The 22,648-nt window shown below is 39.3% G+C and overlaps 1 protein-coding gene across 3 annotated transcripts in view; it reads right to left on the minus strand.

Moving 5' to 3' along the window:
• Nucleotides 1–22,648, minus strand: part of SLC10A7 (solute carrier family 10 member 7) — a 152,141-nt gene that overhangs the window by 25,557 nt on the left and 103,936 nt on the right. For all 3 annotated transcript variants that reach the window (XM_021395461.1, XM_021395460.1, XM_021395462.1), the window contains 2 exons: nt 14,466–14,549; nt 2,939–3,104 (listed from right to left, as the gene is read on the minus strand). In XM_021395461.1, coding sequence (XP_021251136.1) covers nt 2,939–3,104; nt 14,466–14,549 — 250 coding nt within the window. The remainder of the gene's footprint in view (nt 1–2,938; nt 3,105–14,465; nt 14,550–22,648) is intronic.

Consider the following 22,648-nt stretch of genomic DNA (forward strand, 5'->3'; position numbering starts at 1 on the left):
AGTAAACGCCCCTTAAATCCCTGCTGTGTATCTGCCTTCTGTACCAACACAAGAGATCAGAAGCCAGCTGGACCAAGACAATCCAGAGAAACCCAATGACAAACAACCCTTAAAGCTGGTGATTAGGACACTCATGTCTGAAAGAACAACGTGCATCATCACATCTGAGAAAGCTAACGCTAGTATTCTGGCTACGCAAGTTCTTCCTGAGGTAACTTCTGAATCAAGTATTTATTGGAACAACAAATGACGGAAGCTCACTGTTGCATGCCGCTCATCTGTTTTCACTAGTTTTGCTTATTGGGTCAACAACATAAAATCTCTTGGATGTGCTCTGGTTGCCAAGTATTTAAACGAAGCCCTGTTCTATTTAGCAGAAGGAAGTACAATGTGTAAGCATAATTGCAATAAAATATTCTCACACACTGGGTATATTACTCTCCTGATGATCAATAATTATTAACAGAAGATAATTATACACACTTAATTCCCTGTGAGACAAAGGCTAATTCCTGAACTGGGCAGCATACATCAAAGCAGCTGTTCATTCAAGCTCAGTCAACTTTGCAACTGTGTCTTGCACATACTGAGGGGAGGTCTCCTCTCTGCCAGCTCACATGAAAACCTGCAGGGGTTCCGGGCCATGCAGAGCCCACACTTGATCTGTAGAGATGTTGGGAATGAGCTCAGGGAAGCAGGCGGCTCCCCAGCTGTGCCATGAGTAGTTGCTGGGACTGCACAGACCAGCTCCGCACTGGAGGGCAGGAACTCCCTGCAGAGCGGGAGAAGCAGCCCTGTGACCTACGCAGACCTTTTTGGGGCGTGTGTGTGCTATGGAGGGAGGGCTTCTACTTTCAGCAGAATCTAGGGTGAGTTCTCTCCCTTTTCCTTATGAAACTTGTGAGTGCAATAAGGCTAATGTGCCCCTGAGGGTAGTGCAAGCCAAGACAACGCATCTGACTGTGACCCGAGTTTATAACTGGGCAACATGGCATGGATATTAGCTATTACCAGTGACATTTTCCATTCTCGTACATACATTTCCTAGGATATATAAATGTCACCTCAGCATGCACTTAGTACTTCCTTCATGAACTACGGAATCAATCCATTGTTCCTGAACTACAGTTTTTCCGCAACTAAGTACATTAATTTAATATGCACAGAAAAAAATCCCTTAATACACATAATTCTGTAAAGCAATATGCACATGCTGCTGCCAATTATCCCATGTGCATATTCTGCTGTGGCTAGAATATTAACATAAAAACTACATGAAAACATTAATCAGCAGAGTAATAAAAGTGGTTTCATCTCAAAATCTTTGTGCTAATTTTCCACCGTGGTAGAACACAAAGCAGACATCCAGCCAACATATCCAATGAAGGTACAGAAACTTTTCTCTGGAATACAACATACATATTCATCTCCAACTTCCTTATTGTTTAGTTTTATAAATATTTTAGAAAAAAACAGACATCTAGTATGTTCTCAGCAGTTTCAAGGCTTATGTTAATATTCGTATGAAGAAACTCCAATTATGCACACTGCAAATAAAAAGTATTATGATGATTTTTAACATATTGTACTACAGGTCACGTACATAATTACACACAGCACAAATGCCAAGCACTCTCTGCAAAAAGAAACTACAAGAAAGACAATGGAAGCAGACACTCTATAACAACAGTTCAAGAAAGAACATGCCTTTTTATCTGAAAAGCAACCTTTTTCAAAGTGCTCATCACAGTAATTAAATTACTTCATTCTCAGTTTCTCTGCATGTTAAGTCAGAGATGGAGATTTCCGTATCTTACTTTTTCTCTTGACAACTCTGCTCTTACTTAAGCTTGTGGTCCTTCTCAGGTGCCCCTGCAAATAATTATTTCCTCCGTTTTTAAAAAGCTCATTAGAATGGCTTCCTCCATTGGTTTCTGAATAAAGCATTTATGCAGTACCAATTATAGTTTCTTGTAATATTTCACACACACAAAATGTTTCACAATCCCCCCAAAACTGCCACAGTTAGAACAGGTAAGACAGAATAAAAACTGACCCACAAAGGACAGGGTAAATTTCCCAGTAACTTCAGTGAAGGTTGGATTTATATAGGATACATTGTTTTTACTAGACAGAAATGTGCACATACATATGAGAAAGTAATCCACTGATTTCTTAAAATTTAACAGTTTTAGAGAATTTGAGATATAATTTATACTGTAGTATGCTGCAGTTACTTCTCCTCCAAGCAAACTGTATCTGCACAGTCTGAAGCAAGACAGGAATTACCTACTGGAAGAGAAGACAGTGCCTGTATACCACAGCCCTTCCCTGGGAGGTAGTGATCTGCAAGTGTATTTTTAACTGATGGCAAAGATACCAGCAGTCTATTCTCATGTGTGCATTATTTAAGGCTGAATGAATAGAGTGCTTCTAAAACAAACTCTGTACCAAATGTGTTCATCCACAGAAATGTATTAACACCTTCAAACTCCCAACTAGTTTTTAGGTTTGTGCAATGGTAAGGAACTATTTAAAAGTCATAACAACACTGTTGAGTAACAGCTCAAATGCAAATATTTCCTTTTTGTTTGTAATATTTCTATGCAAACATGGCTGCTTAATAACCAAGCAGCCGAAATCTGAACAGTCACGAACACCTGGAAATTAAAATCGTACCCCTTTAGAAAGGACGGACCACCAAGAAATTTCGGGGACATCTAAACAGCAGGGTTCACCCCTTTCAAAATGCTTACTCAATCTCCTAAAAGCATCCAGTGCCTGAGTAGTCGAGTAACCTATTTGGTTTACTAGATACATTGAAAGTACAAGCTCTAAACCCATGCCAGTATTCCCTCAGCCTCACTCTTTCCAGTACGTATAAGCTCACTGCACACAAGAATTGCTGATGAATTAGACGTTTTAAGATTATACTTACTTATAAACACTATTATAATCAGGCTAAACTTATCAAGGTCAATATTTGGGTTGGCGAAAGTATCACAGAATGTAGTGTAGATGATCATCAGGAGCACGCAGCTGCTGATAGTGCCAAATGGAGGCTTCTTCCTTTCAAGCCAGTCCTTGATGTATCTTCGGACAATCTGAAACACAGAAATCAACAGGTTGCCTCTTTTCAAAGATGCAGGGAGCCAACTTGGGCATCACAAAGTGAATCTGACAGCAGAAAGACACAAAGAGAAGAGAGTAATTTGGATGACGGCCACAGTGGATTTCAAAACTTCCCTGCCACACAACTCTTCTTCTGGGGAATTTAACATTTGTAGTGCAACTTCCACTGGGCGTCCATAATGAGAGTATATTTTCAAGTACATTCAAATCCATCCTTAATCATGCCAAATGTTCTTTGCTAGCTGTCACTGAGACATGCCCATTAAGCCTCCCCAAAGTTTATCTCCTCTGCTGATACTAATGGATGTATGTAATTATCACAGTCCCCTTTGCATCAACAGACAATTCCAAGTGCAACTTTGGGAATCTTAAAAATCTGACATCTTCAGGAATTTTAGGATGGTAGATAATCGAAAGTGATCCATGGAACATTTTAATATTTAAATAGCTAGCGATGCACCAGAAGTTTTTAATTAAATTATAACTCAAGCTTGAAAAGCAAAAGTGCATGTGTTGTGGGAGTTTAAATAATTCAAACTCTGAATATCTAGAGTTTTTGTAAATCCAAAGACAAATGCCATTTGCACGCTTTCAGAATACCAGAATTAACACACGAAAACAAGCAAACCTATTGTACTTCACCTAACTTGTGCACTTTCAGGAAATTGAATCTGAAGTTGTTTCTCAAGGTATTTTTTTTCCCCTCTTTTACAAACATCTATGAATTATAAAGTAAAATTTATAAAGTATGACGTTTTAAAAAAAATAAAATAAAAAATAAAAAATGTAAAAATTATAAAGTAAAACCTACTTTCAATTTATGCCAAATACTACAGGACAATGCATCACCGGATACAATGCTTCTATTTCAGCCTTGCCTGGGGAGTTGCTTTTATTTTTTCTCTTCACTTTATATAGTTTGAAAAAACTTTTTAAAGCTTTTCTCATACAGCTGTGATTTGTGTTAATTTTTAAGTGATCACATTATATTGCCGAATTTCTCCTGAGAATCCTGATGTTCTCTGTTACCTTATTCTCTCAGAAATAGTGGCATAAGATCCAAAAACAATTCTACCAAAATACTCTAAAGGTGTCTCATTATCTTCCCATAGTAGTACCAAAAATAAACATCACCATTATCAGTTTAATAAAACAGAATATTTTGGAGGCATTTGAGATTAACATTAAAGCATCATCACCAATGCTACCACAGGACCTTTTTGCACACCAACTGCCAAAGCCACTGGATTGACCTCACAGCTGCCAGCTTCCTCACTGCCTTCCCTGCTTGTTTGCAGATGTCTCAAGAGGGAAGTCCTCTAAGTAGCTACCCCAGTTATCAAAGAAAATAGGCTTGATAAACCTCATGGCAGGTCATCCACTAAAAACTCTGCACATGGAGCTAGAGGGCACCTGAGGAGTGGCTGAGGTTCCTTGGTTTGTTCAGCTCTGAGTAGAGGAGCTGATGGGAGTCCTGATGGCAGCCTGCAGCTCCTCACAGGGAGCTGATGAGCAGCACTGAGCTCTGCTCTCTGGTGACAGCAATAGGGCCCAAGGGAAAGGTGTGGAGCTGTGTCAGGGCAGTAGCATCTTGAGTATTAGGAAAAGATTCTTTTCCAGAGGGTGGCCAGCACTGAAACAGCCTTCCCAGGGTAGTGGTCGCAGCCCCAAGATGCCAGAGTTCAAGTAGCGTTTGGATAATATGGTTTGAATTTGGGGTGGTTCTGTGTGGATCCAGGAGTTGGACTCAATGACCTATGTGGGTCCCTTCCAACTGAGAATGTTCCATCATTCCACAGTGTTCATGAAAAGCTAAGCAGGCTGAAGACCAGTGCTCACCTCGCAGTAATTCTAAGTTTCCTGCTGATCAAAACCAACAGATTTACAGGAAACTATACAATGAAATGCTCGGTGCTCCAGTGGAAGCATTCAACTTTAATGTTTCACACTTGCCAGATGTTAAAGAGAGAACACAACTCAGTGATACAGCCTGTAACACAAAAGAAAGCGCAGCAGTGACAGCAGAGTAGCAAAGACCTAGGCTGCAGCAAGCGAGGACTTGCTCGAATGCAACAGCTGTGGGCACAGAAGCAAAGGAAAGAAGCTACTTACCTTCAGAAGGCCTCTGGTACACACGGATCTCCAGAGAGATACCCTCATCTCCACTGCCAGCCCTTAAATGAGGTCTGGGAAGGGGTGGGTCCTGGCTCCACCCCTTCCGGTCACTCAGGTACATTGCATGCACCTGAGCTGCCCTGGGTCAGCCCTGCCTTCCCACAAGGTGCTCAATCACTGCTTCAAGCCATGACTTAACATTTCTGCTACACAGCCAAATGTCCAAAAGAGCATTCAGTGGAGCTCAGTGAGGCAGCGCCTGCATGCCAGCAGGTAGGAACACCCTGCCATGCTGACAAAGAGGGCCAAGGCAGCTGTGAGCAGGAGTTTAGCGCACAGCATGACAGAGATCAAATGGGAAGCCAGGTTAGCTTACACTGAGCAGATCTGGGACTTTGTAAGCAAAAAACAAAGATTTTCACTAGTAAAGTGAGTGTTTTCTAAGGAAGTTAAAAAATATATCCTACTATCTCCTAAATTGAGGCTACACTGGGGAAAAATAAAAGCTACTGAAAGACCACTCATTCACGATCCTTTTACAAGGCTCATACTAAAAGTAATGAGATGCTGAAAAAGGAAAGTTACAGCTAATTATGCCACAGTGCAATTTAAACCAAAGATATTTATGCCACATCCACTACAACTACGTGTCTGTACAAGGTATAATTATAACACGTATGACAATACTGACTTCATACACACGTTCAACACACACTGATGCATAAGGGAAAACATTTTAAAGCTGAAAGAAGCATTTAATTGAAATCTTTAATCTGCTAATACCTTCTTTCGATATCCACCGAGTCTGCAATTATTGTGAATATGCATGTACAAATGTCAGCACAACTTTCTACTGCACTTAATATTAAAAAAAGAAAAATAATAGAAGACATAATTAGACCATGTAGAACTAAACTGTGGCTTTAGAAATTCATCAGCTCAACTCTGTGTCAAACTACATATATACTGTAAAACCACGGATGAGTACATCCTCTGTAACACAGAACCTGATACATCTTGATCTTCTCACAAGGTTCAAAAACATGTAAAATTTCAGAGGTCAATCCAGCCTATAATCACCGATTCCAAGTAATCCAAACTCTTAAATAATTTCAGAGGAAAAAAATAACAGGTATTTATAAGATTTTTCACAAGGAAGATCACATCGGGTGATTCATTTTGACTGACAATCAATCTATTTATTTGTTACTTTTCATGCCCTGCAGAATTGTTTCTGGACTAGGATGCTTTGAGAGCCTTTAATTCTCAACCCAATTTTATAAGTTTCCAGTGTTAAAAAAAACAACAAACAACAAAACAGCTTGCAAAGTTTTGTAGTGAAATAATGATTAACCCCACAAATACAATAGGGACAACACACGCAAGGGGTATAGAATTAGGCAGGGAACCTGCTGGTTCTGTGGCGATGGCAGACTCTGACAGCAAGTCTAATAGAGGTTGAAAAGCCACAAGCAGCACAGACCAAAATGATTAAATAAAAATCCACTAGGTAAAATCAGCACCCTAAGAGGGACATTAAGCTTCATTTGTCTGCAAATACAGAGAGCTAACACAACGATTTTTGAGTGTTATGTGCTGAACCAAAAACGCCAGACTTGGGCACTATACTGATGTGCTGCTTCTTTGTTGATGAAGTCCAGTCTGGTATTTTTAAGTACACACCACTACAAGGAGGCACAAGCACCAGTGAGACAAGCAGTTGCAAAAACGTCCAAATTGATATTTCTGTGAACAGATGAACTCGCAGCCTGGAGCAAAAATGTGAAGAACTGACATCCAAAATAGATGCACTGGACTGGCACACTGATGAAAAAGAGCAAAATGGACAATGCTCTTTAGATGCAATAATTCCACGGACCCTAGTGAAAGGAAATTCCTTACAAAAAAAATACAATTAGAAACAACGCTGTTAAAGTAGGCGAAAAAAGGAAGAGACATAAAAATAATCAGTGTGAAACTCAAAAGCAGTTAAAAACATACTTTACTTGAGGAAATGTTGCAGAATGCTACCTCATCACAGAGAAACCACGCACAATTTTTTAAGGTACAAAGGCCTTTCAACCCCTAGCCCTGCTGAGACTCCTGCAGAATTACATCTACAAGGAGAGCTTGTGGCCTCTGCGCCTGTGGTAGCGATCCCATTAAGCACAAAGAACTGCAAGGATTTTCATGCAGATTCAAACGCCAGCCTCAAAGCGCAGGGAACTCCTGACAGCCGACCTAGAGGTTGCACATAAAAGCACAAGCCTCAAACCAGCTTAAAGGAGAAAAGCAAGGAAGAGAAGTAAAAATTCGTATAAGCTGATATTTTATAGCTGAACTGCGTGATGAGAGATGCTGAATAAAACAAAGAAAAGTTAGACGGTAACCAAACAGAAATGCCCCCATCAGGCAACTAGCACCTACTGCCTAGGCCCTGGCAATCTCCAAAGGTTCTTGGACAGGCATTGGCTCAAATTCACTTCAAAAAACAACTCCAGGCTCAAACTTCCCTCCTGCTGAGAATTTAACTTTTAGCAACAATGGAATGTAATTACGCATCAATTAACAGTAGTGAGCCCATTTCAAACTAGTTCGTCTACCAGAATAGTTACATCTCCTGTACTTCTCCTCCAGACTGCTCAGCATCCTGCTGTAACTTTCTTGTTGACACAAAAGTCTTCCTAAGCAAATGGGCTGTTTATCTTCTTAATTCACTTAGCATGCCCTGTGCAAAGAAACACGACCTGCTCTTCCAGGAAAGCAGGTAAATACTGCTCATCTGTTATAAGATCATACATGAAAACAGTAGGAGATGCATTATGGAAAAACAATTATCTTATTATGCCTTCATAACAGTCAAACTACATACCCAGAGAAATCCATCAGTAAAATACAGTTAGACTGTTTCCACCCACCCGCTCAAGTGCTGGACATGCAAGATAAAAAATGCAATAAACAATGTAATTCATTAATGTTCATTATTAATTGATCTAAATAGGACAAGAAGCTTTTTTTTCCCCTAGTGTACACAGAATGGAGCCATCTCTGACATATGTAATACACTACACCTTTAAAAAATTACCTCAGGTTTTAACTTTTTTTTTTTAAACTCTCAAAGTGAAAAACTAGAGGAAACGGTTGCGAAGCCACTTTTTCTATAAGAATGTCTCTTGGTATTTGCATCATTATGCAAAGTTGATTTTTTTCTAAATCTATCAAAGTTTTGGGACTGATACAACCTTTAAAGAGAATTTACGTTTTTATTGCCCTTTTGCTCGTGCTGTTTTTTAGCTGCTGTTACGGACTTCAAAATACCTAGGCAAAACACCTGGGCTTTAACATTTCAACAAAGAAACACAAGCTACTTTTTCCTTGTGTTGAAACACACGAGGAAGCAAGCTGAAACAAGGCTGGATTCACCATTATCCCAAAATGCAGTAGTTATCTTATTTACTTCGTATCTTAAGCTAGAATTCCTAGCTAATCCTTTACTACTATTTTTACTACTATAACTTTGTAATGCAAAATATTATTTTGAAAAGCTATTAGGCAGGCTATAAAGATATTTGGAATAATTCAATGACTTTTCAATATCCCTTCCTATATAGTGATGGCAAACCAAAAAACCAGTCCGCATGGAATATCGGGAACAATATCAGTGAAGCCTGGAAAAATATGAAAGGGGAGAACACACTGAAAAAAATTAGAAAAGAAAGCAAACTAAGAAAATCACTAGAAAGGATGAGATATCAGGATAGAAGGGAGATTGCATCAGTTGCAGTTTTTATGCGTGACGTGGGTAAGATGCGACTTCCTTCACAGATCTGTGTAACATCACAACCCTCCATACATCCAAGGTCCGTGCCGCAGTTCAGATGCACTCTCTTTTCCAGGGAGGGGCGCCTACCATTGGACCAGACCCTGCCCTTCGTCTCACTTGACAGGGACAGTACCCATTCTTACTCACTCCTGGATGCCATCATATAGGCCCAGACACCTTTCCATAGCTTCTAGGACATCAGCAAATGTCAAATCCGCCCTCATTCTAGAATGTGCAATCTAATTCAATATTTCTGAAGATGGGACTGGGGAGGAAAAAAACACAACTATTTTTGAAATCTGGGAAAAAAAATATTTACAAGCCTCTTGTTTTCTTTTCTCAGCTTACCAAATTCCTCTAAAAGCTGCTTTACTTCATTCTTCCCACCAATTCACTCCTAAGAGATAGCTCCTAACACACATATGCCTTCAAACCAAACTTTATAAAGCCCACATGAGGCTGTTTGGAAAATTAATTTTCACATTTTGGAGCAATTACAATTGTTGCTTTAAAAGACTAGAAAGAGGTGCGACATGGCAAAGAATGTAAAGTGACTCTGCAACAGCAGTACATATATTTTCTTCATAATTTGTATTTCTGTGGGGACAAGGTTTTGTTTCCTGTTGAGTCAAGTGTGAGGACAGAGTGAACTGTGGTCCAAATGCTGTTTATCTGACATCTCAGTTTTCTGCAACAAGGTTCTAGAAGCACTTGTCTCTCAGTATAGCACTCTTGCTGCTCCCTGCAACTCCCCGGAGTCTGAAGAAGTAGGACTGCTTCTGTGTGGTTTTAAGTTATGAGAGGGAAAGCATTTGACACCGCTCCCTTCTTACAGCAGTTGCTTTGAGCATTGTTCCCAACCTCCTCCCCACAATAAATGAACATTATGTTAAGGTGAACTACTCCTTCTGCTCGCTAGTAACTGCCACATACCTTTCCCTCTCGATTTCTTATTCTTTAAAAATAAATACGTTGCTAAGCCTTTTAGCTTCAGTTTCACCAACAACTTGTATTGCAGCGTAGCACTCTTTTTAAGTTGTGTTTATAAACACACCTCCAAAATGCTGATAGGGTTTTTGTGGAACATTTTGGGCAATGATGCAGAAGGCATTTAAAATCCTTTACTTGTAGAACATCGAGATTTTGTGTGTGACTAGGTTCAGCAAGGATTTCTGTTCAACTGGCTTCATTTTATGGATTTGGGAAGAACCACCACTAGAATGATAACATTAATTTTAGCTTTAGTTAAGGTCTGTTTAATATGAGCTACCCACTTTACGCTGGCAGACAAATTACCAATGGGGCAACTAGAGAATGCATGAATGATAATGTACAGACAAGCTTTTTATTATTTATTCATAGAAAACAGTGGGTTTTGGTGTGCTGCTTTGAAAAATGTTCAAACTAGTAGAATATAATGAAAGCACAGTGAAAATTCTATTTCATTAACATTTAATCATAAATTGCTCTTTAATATAAAACATAAAATAAAAGTCTGTCATAAGCACTTAGGTGCAGAGAATAGAGAACGTCTTCAAAACGGGGAAAGGAAATATTGCAGTGCCTTTCACTACTCCTGTTATCTGCCACTTCAGAAGAAAAAAATAAGTACAGAAACAACAGTTTTTAACCAAATTCTCAAGAGCTGGTCAGGAAGAAACTATTTAGACATTTCTCAAAACCTTACATTCTGCTGCCTAAAAGTATTACTAATGCCTACAAACAAAGAAACAATTAGTTTAGCAAAACAACAACAGCTCAGGAGGAGCAATCTTCATCAGACTTTATAGAACTCTGCCACCCAGTAAAAAAGCAATCAGAACTTCAAGATGCCAGAACAAATGCAAAAATATTTCCTGTGACACATCTGTTACCATGTTTATTGTGTAACAAGTATTCTCAAATTCCCCTTAGAGGTGTACAAGAGCGATGTACAAATAAGCTGTTACACTCTACAGACCATCAAGGCTTATAGAACGCCAGATCTTTATAAAATACTATAGAATATACCTCTCCAAGATCTCTTCTCAGAGAAATCTCATCTTTTACTCTGCAAATACAAATTCAATATCATAGTATTCACATTGATTTGAATGATATCATGCTATCGATTAGCAAAACGTATCTACAGACCTGGAGGATGCAGGCCACTGCAGACAGCCAAAACAACTGTGACAAAGAACAGAGTAATTATCCTTATTGACGGTCATCCATCAACAACTGCTTTCTGTAAGCTTCAGTGGCTTCCAGATAACAGAATGTCTTTCCTCCAGCTTTACCAGTTATTTCTTTAACAACTGGCAGCCACCACCTGAGCAGAAGACATACATGCAGCTCCTTTCACTTTTCACTGTCAGTCGCTAAAAAACTATATTTTCCTGTCAACAGCAGTCTAGGCACATGCTAAAAAATTTTTTGAGAAAGAATAGAAAATAAGCATCAACGACACTATTGTGAAGTCTTTCTACCAGCTATCATTTAAAGAAATCCAACAAGTTAACCAAGCAACCCAAACTCTCAGTACACTTTGCCATAAAGCAAGAAATAATGCAAAACAAAAAAACGTCATCTGCTTTGCCCATTTTCCCAAAGGCTGCTTAAGCAGCCAGCTTTGCAGCCTGCTAGGAAACCAGCATCTAGGCAGCACAGGTTTTTCCAGAGGTGAGATTTTTTTTTTCAAAGGAATATAACCCCCTTGGAGAATGCTTCCTTTAAGCAGCCTCCCCTGTTTTACACTGATGAGGATCAAGCTTAAAACCTGTGTTGATCACAGCTGAATTAAGAAGATCAGCAACCCTCCGAGCAGGCAGTTTCCAAGCTCAGTTTTTCCCAATCAAGCTCTTTGCTACTAGGGAACCTTAACAGGCGTTCTTGCACCGACTGTGCGTGGTAAGGAATTGACATTGCAGGCATGAAATGATAAATTAGAAGTAATTGCTGGGGCTGTCATTCATGAATTGTGGGCCATTATCTCCTAATGCATCTGGAATCCCAGAGTGAGCAGCTTGCGATTCACAAAGCACTGCTACGTTGCTGTGCCGCGTGTTGGGCAGCAGTCCAGTAATGAGTCAGTAGTGGTCCACAAATTAAACGCACAGCTTCCCATTCAATTCAAAGATGATCCAAGCTGCCTCTGGCTGAGGCGCAATAAGACGTATCACTGCATCTCCTGATGTCGCTGCTTTTCTTGCTTATGGTGTTTCCCTGAGCTACTTGCATGTTATGTTTGGATATCTGCCTTCAAAAAATGGCTTTTATTCCTCTCTAAGCAGGTTGGTTTACCTTGGTACAGTTCTACCTAATCACAACAATCAATGTAAATCATCCTCAGAATTTGTAATCTGAAGCTATCCTTAGCATTTCCTCTCTTTCACAACCTCTGAACAGATAGTACAGTATTTCTAGAAATAAAGCCTTTATGCTTACAGGAATGTGAGCTATTCCTGTTTGTCATTCACTTCCATTCTAAAGGAATTAGAAATAAACATTTCTAAAGGAGAGAATCATCCTTTTGTTTCTTGCTAAAATGTATTCATGGAAAACAAACTCTTCTATAAATTTGTGATTGAGTTACACAAGCTTTAAGATTCTCTATTGACTTTTCCTTTAGCTCCTAAATCACATCTGTTGTCAGTTAAATCTCATCACATTTCTGCTCAATCCCCATTAATTATCCTTACTATTTGTTGTAGCCAATAAAAAACCACAGCCACTCACCTCACATAGCAGTTTCTTATAACAACTTTCCAAGGCAGATGAAAGTCCTCTTGAAATTTTGCACTTTATCTAGCAATCTACTGTCATCATCAGACTGATCACACTGCAGCACAGATTATGGCTACTCCGTCTATCACTGTTAATTACTTTATTTCTAGATCTGCTGCCACACTGTTTATTTCCTAGAAATTTGCAAATAAGGCAAGAACTTCAACTTTTGGGATCTCCCAGGACTAGAGGACTCAAGAAATTTCGCTTGTTCCAATTTTGGTAGAGACCTAATTTTCTTTTGACAAGATAAAAACATGATTCACAGACATGTTTGTAAGCAACCCTTCACGGTCCAAATTAAGGAGGTTGTTCTTGGGCACTTAAAGCATGTGACCAATTCAATAGGCATGGACTGAACACCCAGGTCATGCAGGTACAAATGCTACGGCTACCATTATGCTTATCACACTCTTGGAACTCTTAGATCTCAGTAGTTTCTTTTTAAACAAGAAAACCAACAAAATTCACTAGGACTTCATAAACTATAACACACAGCAATTTTGAAATGTATTCTTACAATTTGATACAAAGACTGATTCACAGTTCTACGCAGCACAGGCAGAGACAGATTAATGTTATCCAGAATGCTTCGCTAAAGGCTGCACTTTCATTTGCCTGTATATTCTAACTACACTTTGCCTTTCAAAGTCTGCTTTAGGCTTAAAAAAGTTCCAGATGAACCCAGAGCTGATACCTGGGTTCCATAGACAGCAACAGTACTCCTCCAAAATGAGGGGGAAATCCCCTGATATTCCCTCAGTGCATTATTTATGCCTGAGAAAAACAAATGCTAAAAAGTATATAAGAATTAGGCTCCAGGTGTTTTGGTGAACAAAACAAAGAAATAATAGTGGGCATTGTGAAACAGAAGGGAAAAAATAATATTCGTGAAAAAAAAGATACCACAGAGACAAGTGTCAGATAAAATTTTACATTACAATTAGTATCTTTGCATTCAGTTAAGTATTTCAATCGTACTCCGTGAAAAATAAGGCCTTGTGTTTCAGTGTGAACAATGAGTATAAGATGAAATAAGGAACGGCTGCTCATTCTATGAATCCCTCTCATCCAGTGTTACAAATGATGGAGGAGTCACGTAGAAAAGAATAAGAATTGTAACTGCATGATTGCAAAGTGTATGCAAAATTGATCAAGCGGTCTTAATTTTACTATTTCTTAACTTCTGACTGCTTAGCCCTTACATATCTTTCAAGATAGACAGAGAGCTTTTTAATTCTATAGTTAGTAGCAGGTACTACACAAGCAGAGCTTCCTTCATCATCCAGGCAAAGAACACGTGACAAAAGGACTATATAGTATTCTCAAAGCTCATCTGTATGGAGCTGCAATTTCTCACAGGCTGGGCTGCCATTTTTCCCACTTTATGTTCACAAACTCCCTTCTCGATATGCAGTAGCGTATGTTTGTGGTAGTGAGGGACAGATGCTCAATCTCAACAAAGATCAATGTGGCTCCAGGGAGTACTGTAGCATCTTTTCTCTGATATTAGACTTCACTATCCTGAGGCTGTTTCCTATGTGGTAGCTTACCATGTTGCTGGTCTGTCTTTAAGATAGCTCTCTTTATCTCATTTTTTAAAATGAAGATGTATATTTAAAAGACATACCTGTCCAATAATAAGGGGGACTACAACAGTCATAAACAGCTGCGAGAATATAGATGTAAAAGGCACAGAGGAGGATGATCCAAGCTACAAAATAAAAATATGCCATTAATATTCAGCTTTTTCTTAGTATCTGCAAATATATAGTTATTGCACATTCATATACTTTTATTACATGCATAAAAACTTGGAAGCATGTGCATGCATATTTAATTATTAAGTCCTAATAAGGTATTTGGTATTCCACAGTAACAAAAGTACAACAATCCCTGGTTGATTATGTGGCAATGTAAAGGAATAGTTCCATCAGTATTCATTTAATTGAAACCCTTCTACACGCATCTGCAAAGTAAAACATATTAGCATTTGTACGATGATAGTCTAAAAAGACAGGGATTGAACATCTTTCTAACTAAGCTGTTAGCTCAGCAAACTTTACTACTTATACACGTATCAAGCAACAAAAAGATAGTAGTTGTTTTCAGATTAAAAATAATAGCAGCAAAAAAAAATAGTGAAGATATTTAGCTTTTACTTCAATAACAGTACAAAAGAGATATCTCCTGAAAGCATATAGCAATTCTTTCACCATGACAAGTAGACAATGATGGGCTTTGTCTTCAAATAGGTGATCTCTTAATTATTATTTTAAATACTTGAAGTATTTTATTTTTTACATTGCTATAACAAAGTTACAGGAATTTTTGCAACTACTGAATACTTAGGAAAATAGTCACTCCTTTTTTTCTTATTTTATGCTAAGTCATTTAAAAGTTTCAAGCAATTTAACATCATTTTAATGGCAACAGAATATATGTTAAGAAATACATAATGAGACAACTGAAAATAGCATTGTCAGAGCTTCCACAGGCAACTGCTTGCTTCAGGAGTAGAGCAAATGACATTAACCTGAGGATTTCATAGACTCACATTACTCTGTACTTTGCACATTTAACAAACCCCAAAATGATGACAGAATTCAGACTTTTTTCCTAAATGATGTCAATTTCCTAAAACATTCTCACATACGTTACTCTTATAAACTACATTCTGACTGCATTACACTTTTGACATACCTTCTGTTGAGAGCTACCTGCAGGCACGATAGACAAGGTGATGATCATAGAGTGGGACCAGATGAAGTCTATTATAAACATACTCCATTACTTTTTTGTGTTATGTCCCTTTCTGAATATACTCCAGATATAGAACTTTGGGCAAAGCATAGGGGATACAGCTACACGTTTCCTATGTGTTACTTTAACTGGCAACATCAGATGAGATTCAGTCTGGTCATTTAATAAATTAGAGCATCTCACCCACTTTGTATGCAATCCCATCATCTCCAACTCTAACAGCACAGGCACAGCAGACAGCTGGAGGGGAGCAGGAGATTACATCCTCACTGAGAGGTTAGGTCTGCAAGTAGGGTGGCAAGCGAGAGCACTAAGATTACAGAACCTGAATTTCCCATGGAGGCAAGTAAGTGCTTCCAGGGGAAGATTCCGATAAGCCACACAAGTACCTAAAGCTAGACGGCACGGTTATCCCACTCCCAAAGGAAATCGGGGGCTTTCTGCATGATCCCTTGCAGAGAGCAGACCTTCAAAACACCATCACACCACATTTACAGTCGGTCTCCTTATTTTCGTTCCTGTAAGGAGCTTCTGAAATTTTAAAAGGTTCATAGTTTTTCAAACTGTATTTAGACTTTTTTTTTCTATGAGCTGAGGAGTTAAAAGCATTACTTACTGTGTATTCAAAGAAGCTTTTTCAAGTGAAAGTGAAGATTTTTAAACTTTAAAATCTGCCTCAGTCACAGAGGGGAGAATCTAAGCCGTCCACATGCCAGGCCCGTCTGCACAGCTTCATGAAACCGTGACGCTTTGACAGTGGCTCTTGTGCATTTTTATAAAAACACAGATTGCACTTCTCTGACTATTTTAAAGTTTTATGCTTAGTGGGTGTGTAGTCAAGAAAGAAAAGCTGTTTAACAATATAACACGCTGCTGAAAAAGGCAACTATTCAAACTTCAATGGTCTTGCCAGTTTTTTTAATATTACTTCAAATACAGCATCTTCAAGCCGTTGTGGATTCATAAGCACTTAACATATAGAGGGATTCACTTATTTTTTTATACAGCTAGAAACTGAATTACAGATACTGAGGTAGGATGCTAAAGGAAATCACTCACATCACAGATCAATTCTTCTAGGCGAAATACAATTATTCAAAGAAACAATTTTCTACATCGAGGTGCAATTCACCACCTTTTCAACTTCAGCCCACCAACTCACCTTGCTGTCACCCGCACAAGCAAAATACTACTACAGATATTTCAGGTAACTGTCACACCCCGACTACATTTTAAATAAAGGAAATATTCACTGGTCAGTCCATAATGTCAAAACAAATAAATGATTCATCAACTCTTGTTTCTCCCAGAGGAAGTGAGTTCTCCAGGTACACCTGGTTTGTAGGAAAAACTCTCGAAGAAAAAGTCAAATTTTGCTGCTTCTAACATGACTCTTCCCTCTCCTGGATGATCCTACGATCACACTATTTTTGATCCTGCTTCAGCCAAATAGTTGAGAAACACATTATTCTGCCAGTCTCCAGCACCTTCCTTAGTTTCTACAGAACTGAGCAGAGCTAACTTCTTTCTTGGGTCCTTTAGAGGTTCTGATACTCTGCTACACTACAGGCAGCCACAGAGACTTGGAGTAGTGCTTTTACTCATCTCTGTGCCCCTTCCTGCACTGCTCTGGTGTTACAGTTCCCTGTTTCACTTATAATACCGACATTATCCCTTCCTCAAACAGATTTCTGAATGCTGTTTCCCTTCTGCATATTATGACAGTAACTTCAGTGAGCCATTTGGTCCTTAAGGAAAATCCATTAGACAACCAGCCTATAAACTCCAGCATCGTCTTAACCTTAAATCTATGCCCAGAGAAAGACACAGAAGATAAGAAAAAAATTGAAGAAAAGAGAAGGCAGGAACTTCTCAATCACACCAAACAAAAAGACTGGTTTACTCAGACTCTGGGCATACAGAGGCTAACCACAAGGAATCACACATGCATACGGATCTGCAGGTAACAGATGCAGAACTTGAGAACAACTGCCTCAACATTTGCAGGAAGCAGACTCATCAGGCTCACCTATGTAAATGTCCCATGCGATCTCAGGCACTGCTCATGTCTCAGACTTTCTTTGAACCTAGCTATTTAGGAATTTGGCACTTTGGGAACAGAGGAAACAACAAGTTTGCAATGATTCTGATCAAACCTTTCTATACATCCACAAATGTTAACATTCTGTCTGAATGAATAACTATGCTTTTACTCAAATTTTAGTTGGATCAAGCTAAATTCTGTGTTCTATCTGCCATCACAAAACAAACAAAACCAACCTCAAACACATAGATCTGCACTGCACTAAAATCAGCACCGTGTTAAAGTATCTGACTTGGCTGCCCTCCCTGTTATAATGACATCCATGTCTAAATATATCATTGTCTTTACAGGGAAAAAAAATGGAAGTCCCATAAGAACAGGTGTAGAAACATCACAGACTCAAGCTGCTGATTTATAGCTCTACAGAGAATAATCCAATTGCAATCTCTCATGGAAATAAAATGTATCATTTTATCAAAAAGTGATCAAAAATTTTCACGGCAGCACACTGTAAGAAGTGCTTCTCTATGTTTATTTCAAAACATTGTTAAACAGAAGTTTGATATTGTACAGTGATTGTCATGTGATATTCTGCATAGCAGCATGTCAGTGAAAGGTTTATTAATGAATTGAGGACTGTTTGAATAGAGTAAATACTCAAAAAAAAAAAGACCCTGAAAATTCCTTCTTATGGAAAGGAACAGGCACTTTTCACTCAAATAATCTCAATGATTTCAGAAGGATAACTCACATGAGCAGGGGGTGCACGTTCTGCAAGCGTTTGCTGGATATGACTGCAATAAGAGACTTCCAGGCAGATCTTTCCAAACAATTCTGTCACCATGCAGCATTTCAAACCTGACCTGCAACATTCTCACTAATTCAGTCCTAGACCTTTCTTCTCAAGAGACTGTCTGTTTTAAAAAGACAAATTATTTAGTGGATTTGTTTATGAGTTTGTGGTAGAAACACTGGCTTATCCTTAATTGATAGGATGTACTTAACTGGTTGTGGTAAAAACAAAACAAGCAAAACAAACAAAAACCTTGGTTGCATAACACTAAGACAATTAATTCCACTTCCAGGCCTATCCTGCTCCACAAGCCAGATGCTCCCTCCAATCATCCTTCTGGCCAACTGGGTAGGTATCACAGTGGGTGTTCCCAGGCCTACAACTGTCACTGATTCAGAAGACACACACCTCCTACCAGTCATACGAAATTATAATCCGGTGTCACATGTGTTGCACATATTGAGTCCACTTCAGAAGCAGCCATCCTTTGGGGCCCTACTTTTCCAGTGTTCTCCTCTAATTGGTATGTTTCCTCAGGTTGTGCCATCATGCTCTAATACATCACCAGCCAACTTCAGCCTCGCCATTTGTTAAGCACAGACAAAGGAACGAGGTAGGGGTGAAAACAGGAAAGGGGGAGGGTCATGGGCTGCTCTCTTACGTGAGATGTTTAATTTAAGCTTTTCTTTTCCACCTTCAGGTCAGGCTACTCTGATACCTGTCTTGTTAAATTGTCTTCAGCGCTGTGATGCCACTGCTTCTAGTCACTCTCATCCAGGCCAGACCCAGCTGTCTCCAAGGCCTGCTTGGACCACCATGCTCCAACCCCCTCATGTCCTGCTGCTGAAGGAAAGTGTTAGGTGACGTGCTTTTAGAAAAGACTTGGATGGGATACTCTTCAGTAATGAAGAACAGCAAACAAGAGTGATCAACAGAATGTCTGAAAATGTTTCAGCAAGGCACACTATTTACACTAACCAACTACCAAAGGAAAAAAAAACAGTAGGTCATCTTTTTATCCTCTTGTGAATATAAGCTTGTCCAGATGTCAGTCCTCAATTTTTTCAAATCACAGGAATTGCAGGAGATCAAAAGGGATGAAATTCGTGCCTAACATTCCACAATTGTCTAAATGGAGCTGCCTGGTCCTAGGATGCTCTCCCTACTCTGCTGCTTTAAGGGCATTCCCATACAGTGTTTAAATCACAGAATCATAGAATCCTTAGAGTTGGAAGTGACCCCTGAAGGCCATCTCGTCCAACTCCCCTGCAATGAACAGGGACACCACAGCTAGATCAGGTTGCCCAGGGCCTTATCCAGCCTTGCCTTGATAATCTCCAGGGATGGGGCATCACCCACATCACTGGGCAACCTGCTCCAGTGCCTCAACACCCTAAATGTAAAAGATTTTTTCCTTACATCTAACCTAAATCTACCCTCTTTGAGCTTGAAAACATTTCCCCCTGTTCTGTCACCACGGACCCTGCTAGAGCCTGTCCCCTTCTTTCCTGTAGCTCTCCTTTAGATACCGGAAGGCCACAGTCAGGTCACCTCACAGCCTTCTCTTCTCCAGGCTGAAAAGCCCAGCTCTCTCAGCCTGTCCTCATAGGAGAGGTGTTCCATTTCACGGATCATTTTTGTAGCCCTCCTCTGGATATGCTCCAGCAGATCTGTCTCTCCTGTACTGAGGACTCCACTTCTGGACTTGCTCAGTACTCCAGGTGAGGTCTCACTGGCACAGAGTAGAGGAGCAGGATCACCTCCCTTGACCTGCTGGCCATGTTTCTTTTGATGCAGCCCAGGATACAGTTAGCTTTCTAGGCTGCAAGTGCACGCTGCTGGCTCACATCCAGCTTGCCATCCACCAGTACCCCCAAGTCTTTTTTTGGCAGTGCTGCACTCAATCCTTTCATCTCCCAGCTTGTACTGGCAACAGGGGTTGCTTCCACCCAGGTGCAAGATCTTGCATTTGGATTTGATGAACCTCGTGAAGTTCACCCTGGCCCACTGCTCGAGCCTGTCTAGGCCCCTCTGGAGACCTAGATATCTCTAAGTGGGGTAGAGCAGCTGTGTGAGGGACACCAGCTCCCAGAGACTGACCAAATGCCACTGGTACTGAACCAGTCTGCTTGCAGTGGGTGCTAACAGTAGGAGAGGTTTGCCAGGATGGAGCTTCTATATGGAGAAAAGAAACAAGACTTGACATTCAAAAGCAAATAAATTTCAGTTTCCTAGCACTAGCAGAATAAAAAGTATCAGAAATAACATATTTAAATTTTAAAATAAAGCTATTAATTCTGCCTATCAAACCCAGCAAACTGCCTCTTTCATCAGGGAAAGGTACTAGATGTACAACAGAGCTCATGTTCAGTGGTTTGGCAATCATGTATTTTAACAAATAGAACTTCTATTGTTATTCTTAAAAATTAAAGGCAGACATAGGTCTCTCTAGTTCTTCTAAGGAAAAGAAAAAAGATGTTCTGGTCTCATTTTGCAAGTACTTCCACATTCTAGATGCTTTTGTGGCCATGGAAGTTGATTTGGCACAAGCAAAGAAAACCCAAAAAGCCTAGCTGTCTGCACATCTTCTCCTGGGCTGTTAAAAAAAAGTTCAAGTTTCATAATCAGAAATGCACAAAAAGAAAAGTTGACAGACTTAACTTTAAAAATAGTATTACTTTCTTCTTTTTTTCTTGATTGGAAAAAGAGACTGGATATATTGAGTATCACTTTGTTGAAGTAATTCCTACACCTATGCTGGGTTCCTTTCTGACACATTAAATACCATGCCAAGCCAAATATAGTTGTCAATTTCAAAGCCTTTAACAGAGCTGCAAAAATAACCATAGGCATTCTCAAACTGTATCAGAGCTCTCCCACTTTAAAACAACGCAACGATCTTCAGGACTAGTGTAACAAAATGAGATCAAACGTACAAAGACACTGAAGCAGGAGTAAGCTGTTTAATACCCTTATAGAGCTGTGACTTAAGGACTAGTTTCCAAAGATTCTGCTACAGTCATGGGGTGACTAACTGGAAACAAGTAGATTGGTACAATTTAGAACCTTCAGTATTATGCTCCCATGGCAAAGGCAGTGGTGACATACCAGAAAAAATAAATAATTTAAAATAGTTTGTACAGGGCTTAAAATACACCCAATTGTGAAGAAAACCGTGCTACTGTGTACCTTACCTGAGTTGAAGAAAGAATTAACTGGAACAGGTGCAGAAAACACCTGAGAATGATGGATCTACTTGATGAGCAAGGTCAGAAATGTGTGGTTTGTTTAGCCTAGCTGAATTAAGTCTGGGGAAGGGGATAGGATGCACATCCAGTCTAAGCCAGGAAGATAAATCTCACAGATGTACGATTCAACTGTATGTTAAAACTATCAACAAAGACAAATTCGTAAAAGACCTGTCACAAATACCAACTTGAAATTAAAAGTCTTCTACTTATCAGAGAGCAAGTTTCTAGCATTTCAAGGATGGTGGAGAGAGCAAAAATCTTTACTTTCAATATACTCCATTTTGAGAAATTGCACAGCATGGAAAGGAAGAGGACTGGGTGACCTGGGACTGGTTCCTCCCAGTGTCCTGGTTCTGCGCATCCTATTATGAAGTATGTTCAGTGTCTGCTTTGTGGAAGCAGGATGCATACATAAAAGACTCCCTTAGCATTGTATGCTTGTAAAATTTCAAGAGCAAATAGAAGCAGAAAAGAAATCCCTCTGCAGAAGTGTCACATAGTTTAGAACCTTCTGCCTAGACAAATTCACAATAATTTGTATATGAATCTGGAAGAGAAGGACCCTCTATTATTCTCTGGCTGTTATCTGTATGCAATTTTATTACATAAAGTCATAAAAGCTGATTAAAAAAAAAATAAAGTGCTTGTGCCAGCATTTCACAACAGTCATAAAAAAGTTCTTGTTAAATGTAATGGGTTTGGATCAGATCAGAGTATTTTGTCTTGTCAATGATTAAAGAGATAGTAAATATTGAGGTAAATAACCAGGTGGAAATGATGATGCACTTGAAATCTTTCACATGAATGACCTGATCTGTTAACAGCTAATGCACTGTGCTGCTTATCCCCCACACTGTAATCAGCCTTTTGTCACATACCAGTGAAATCCATTATCCACAACTTCCTTATCAACTTCCAAGGCTTTCCAGCTATTAAATATTTGCATATTTAACAATTCATTT

This window comes from Numida meleagris, chromosome 4, assembly GCF_002078875.1.
Source record: "Numida meleagris isolate 19003 breed g44 Domestic line chromosome 4, NumMel1.0, whole genome shotgun sequence".
Taxonomy (NCBI): Eukaryota; Metazoa; Chordata; class Aves; order Galliformes; family Numididae; genus Numida; species Numida meleagris.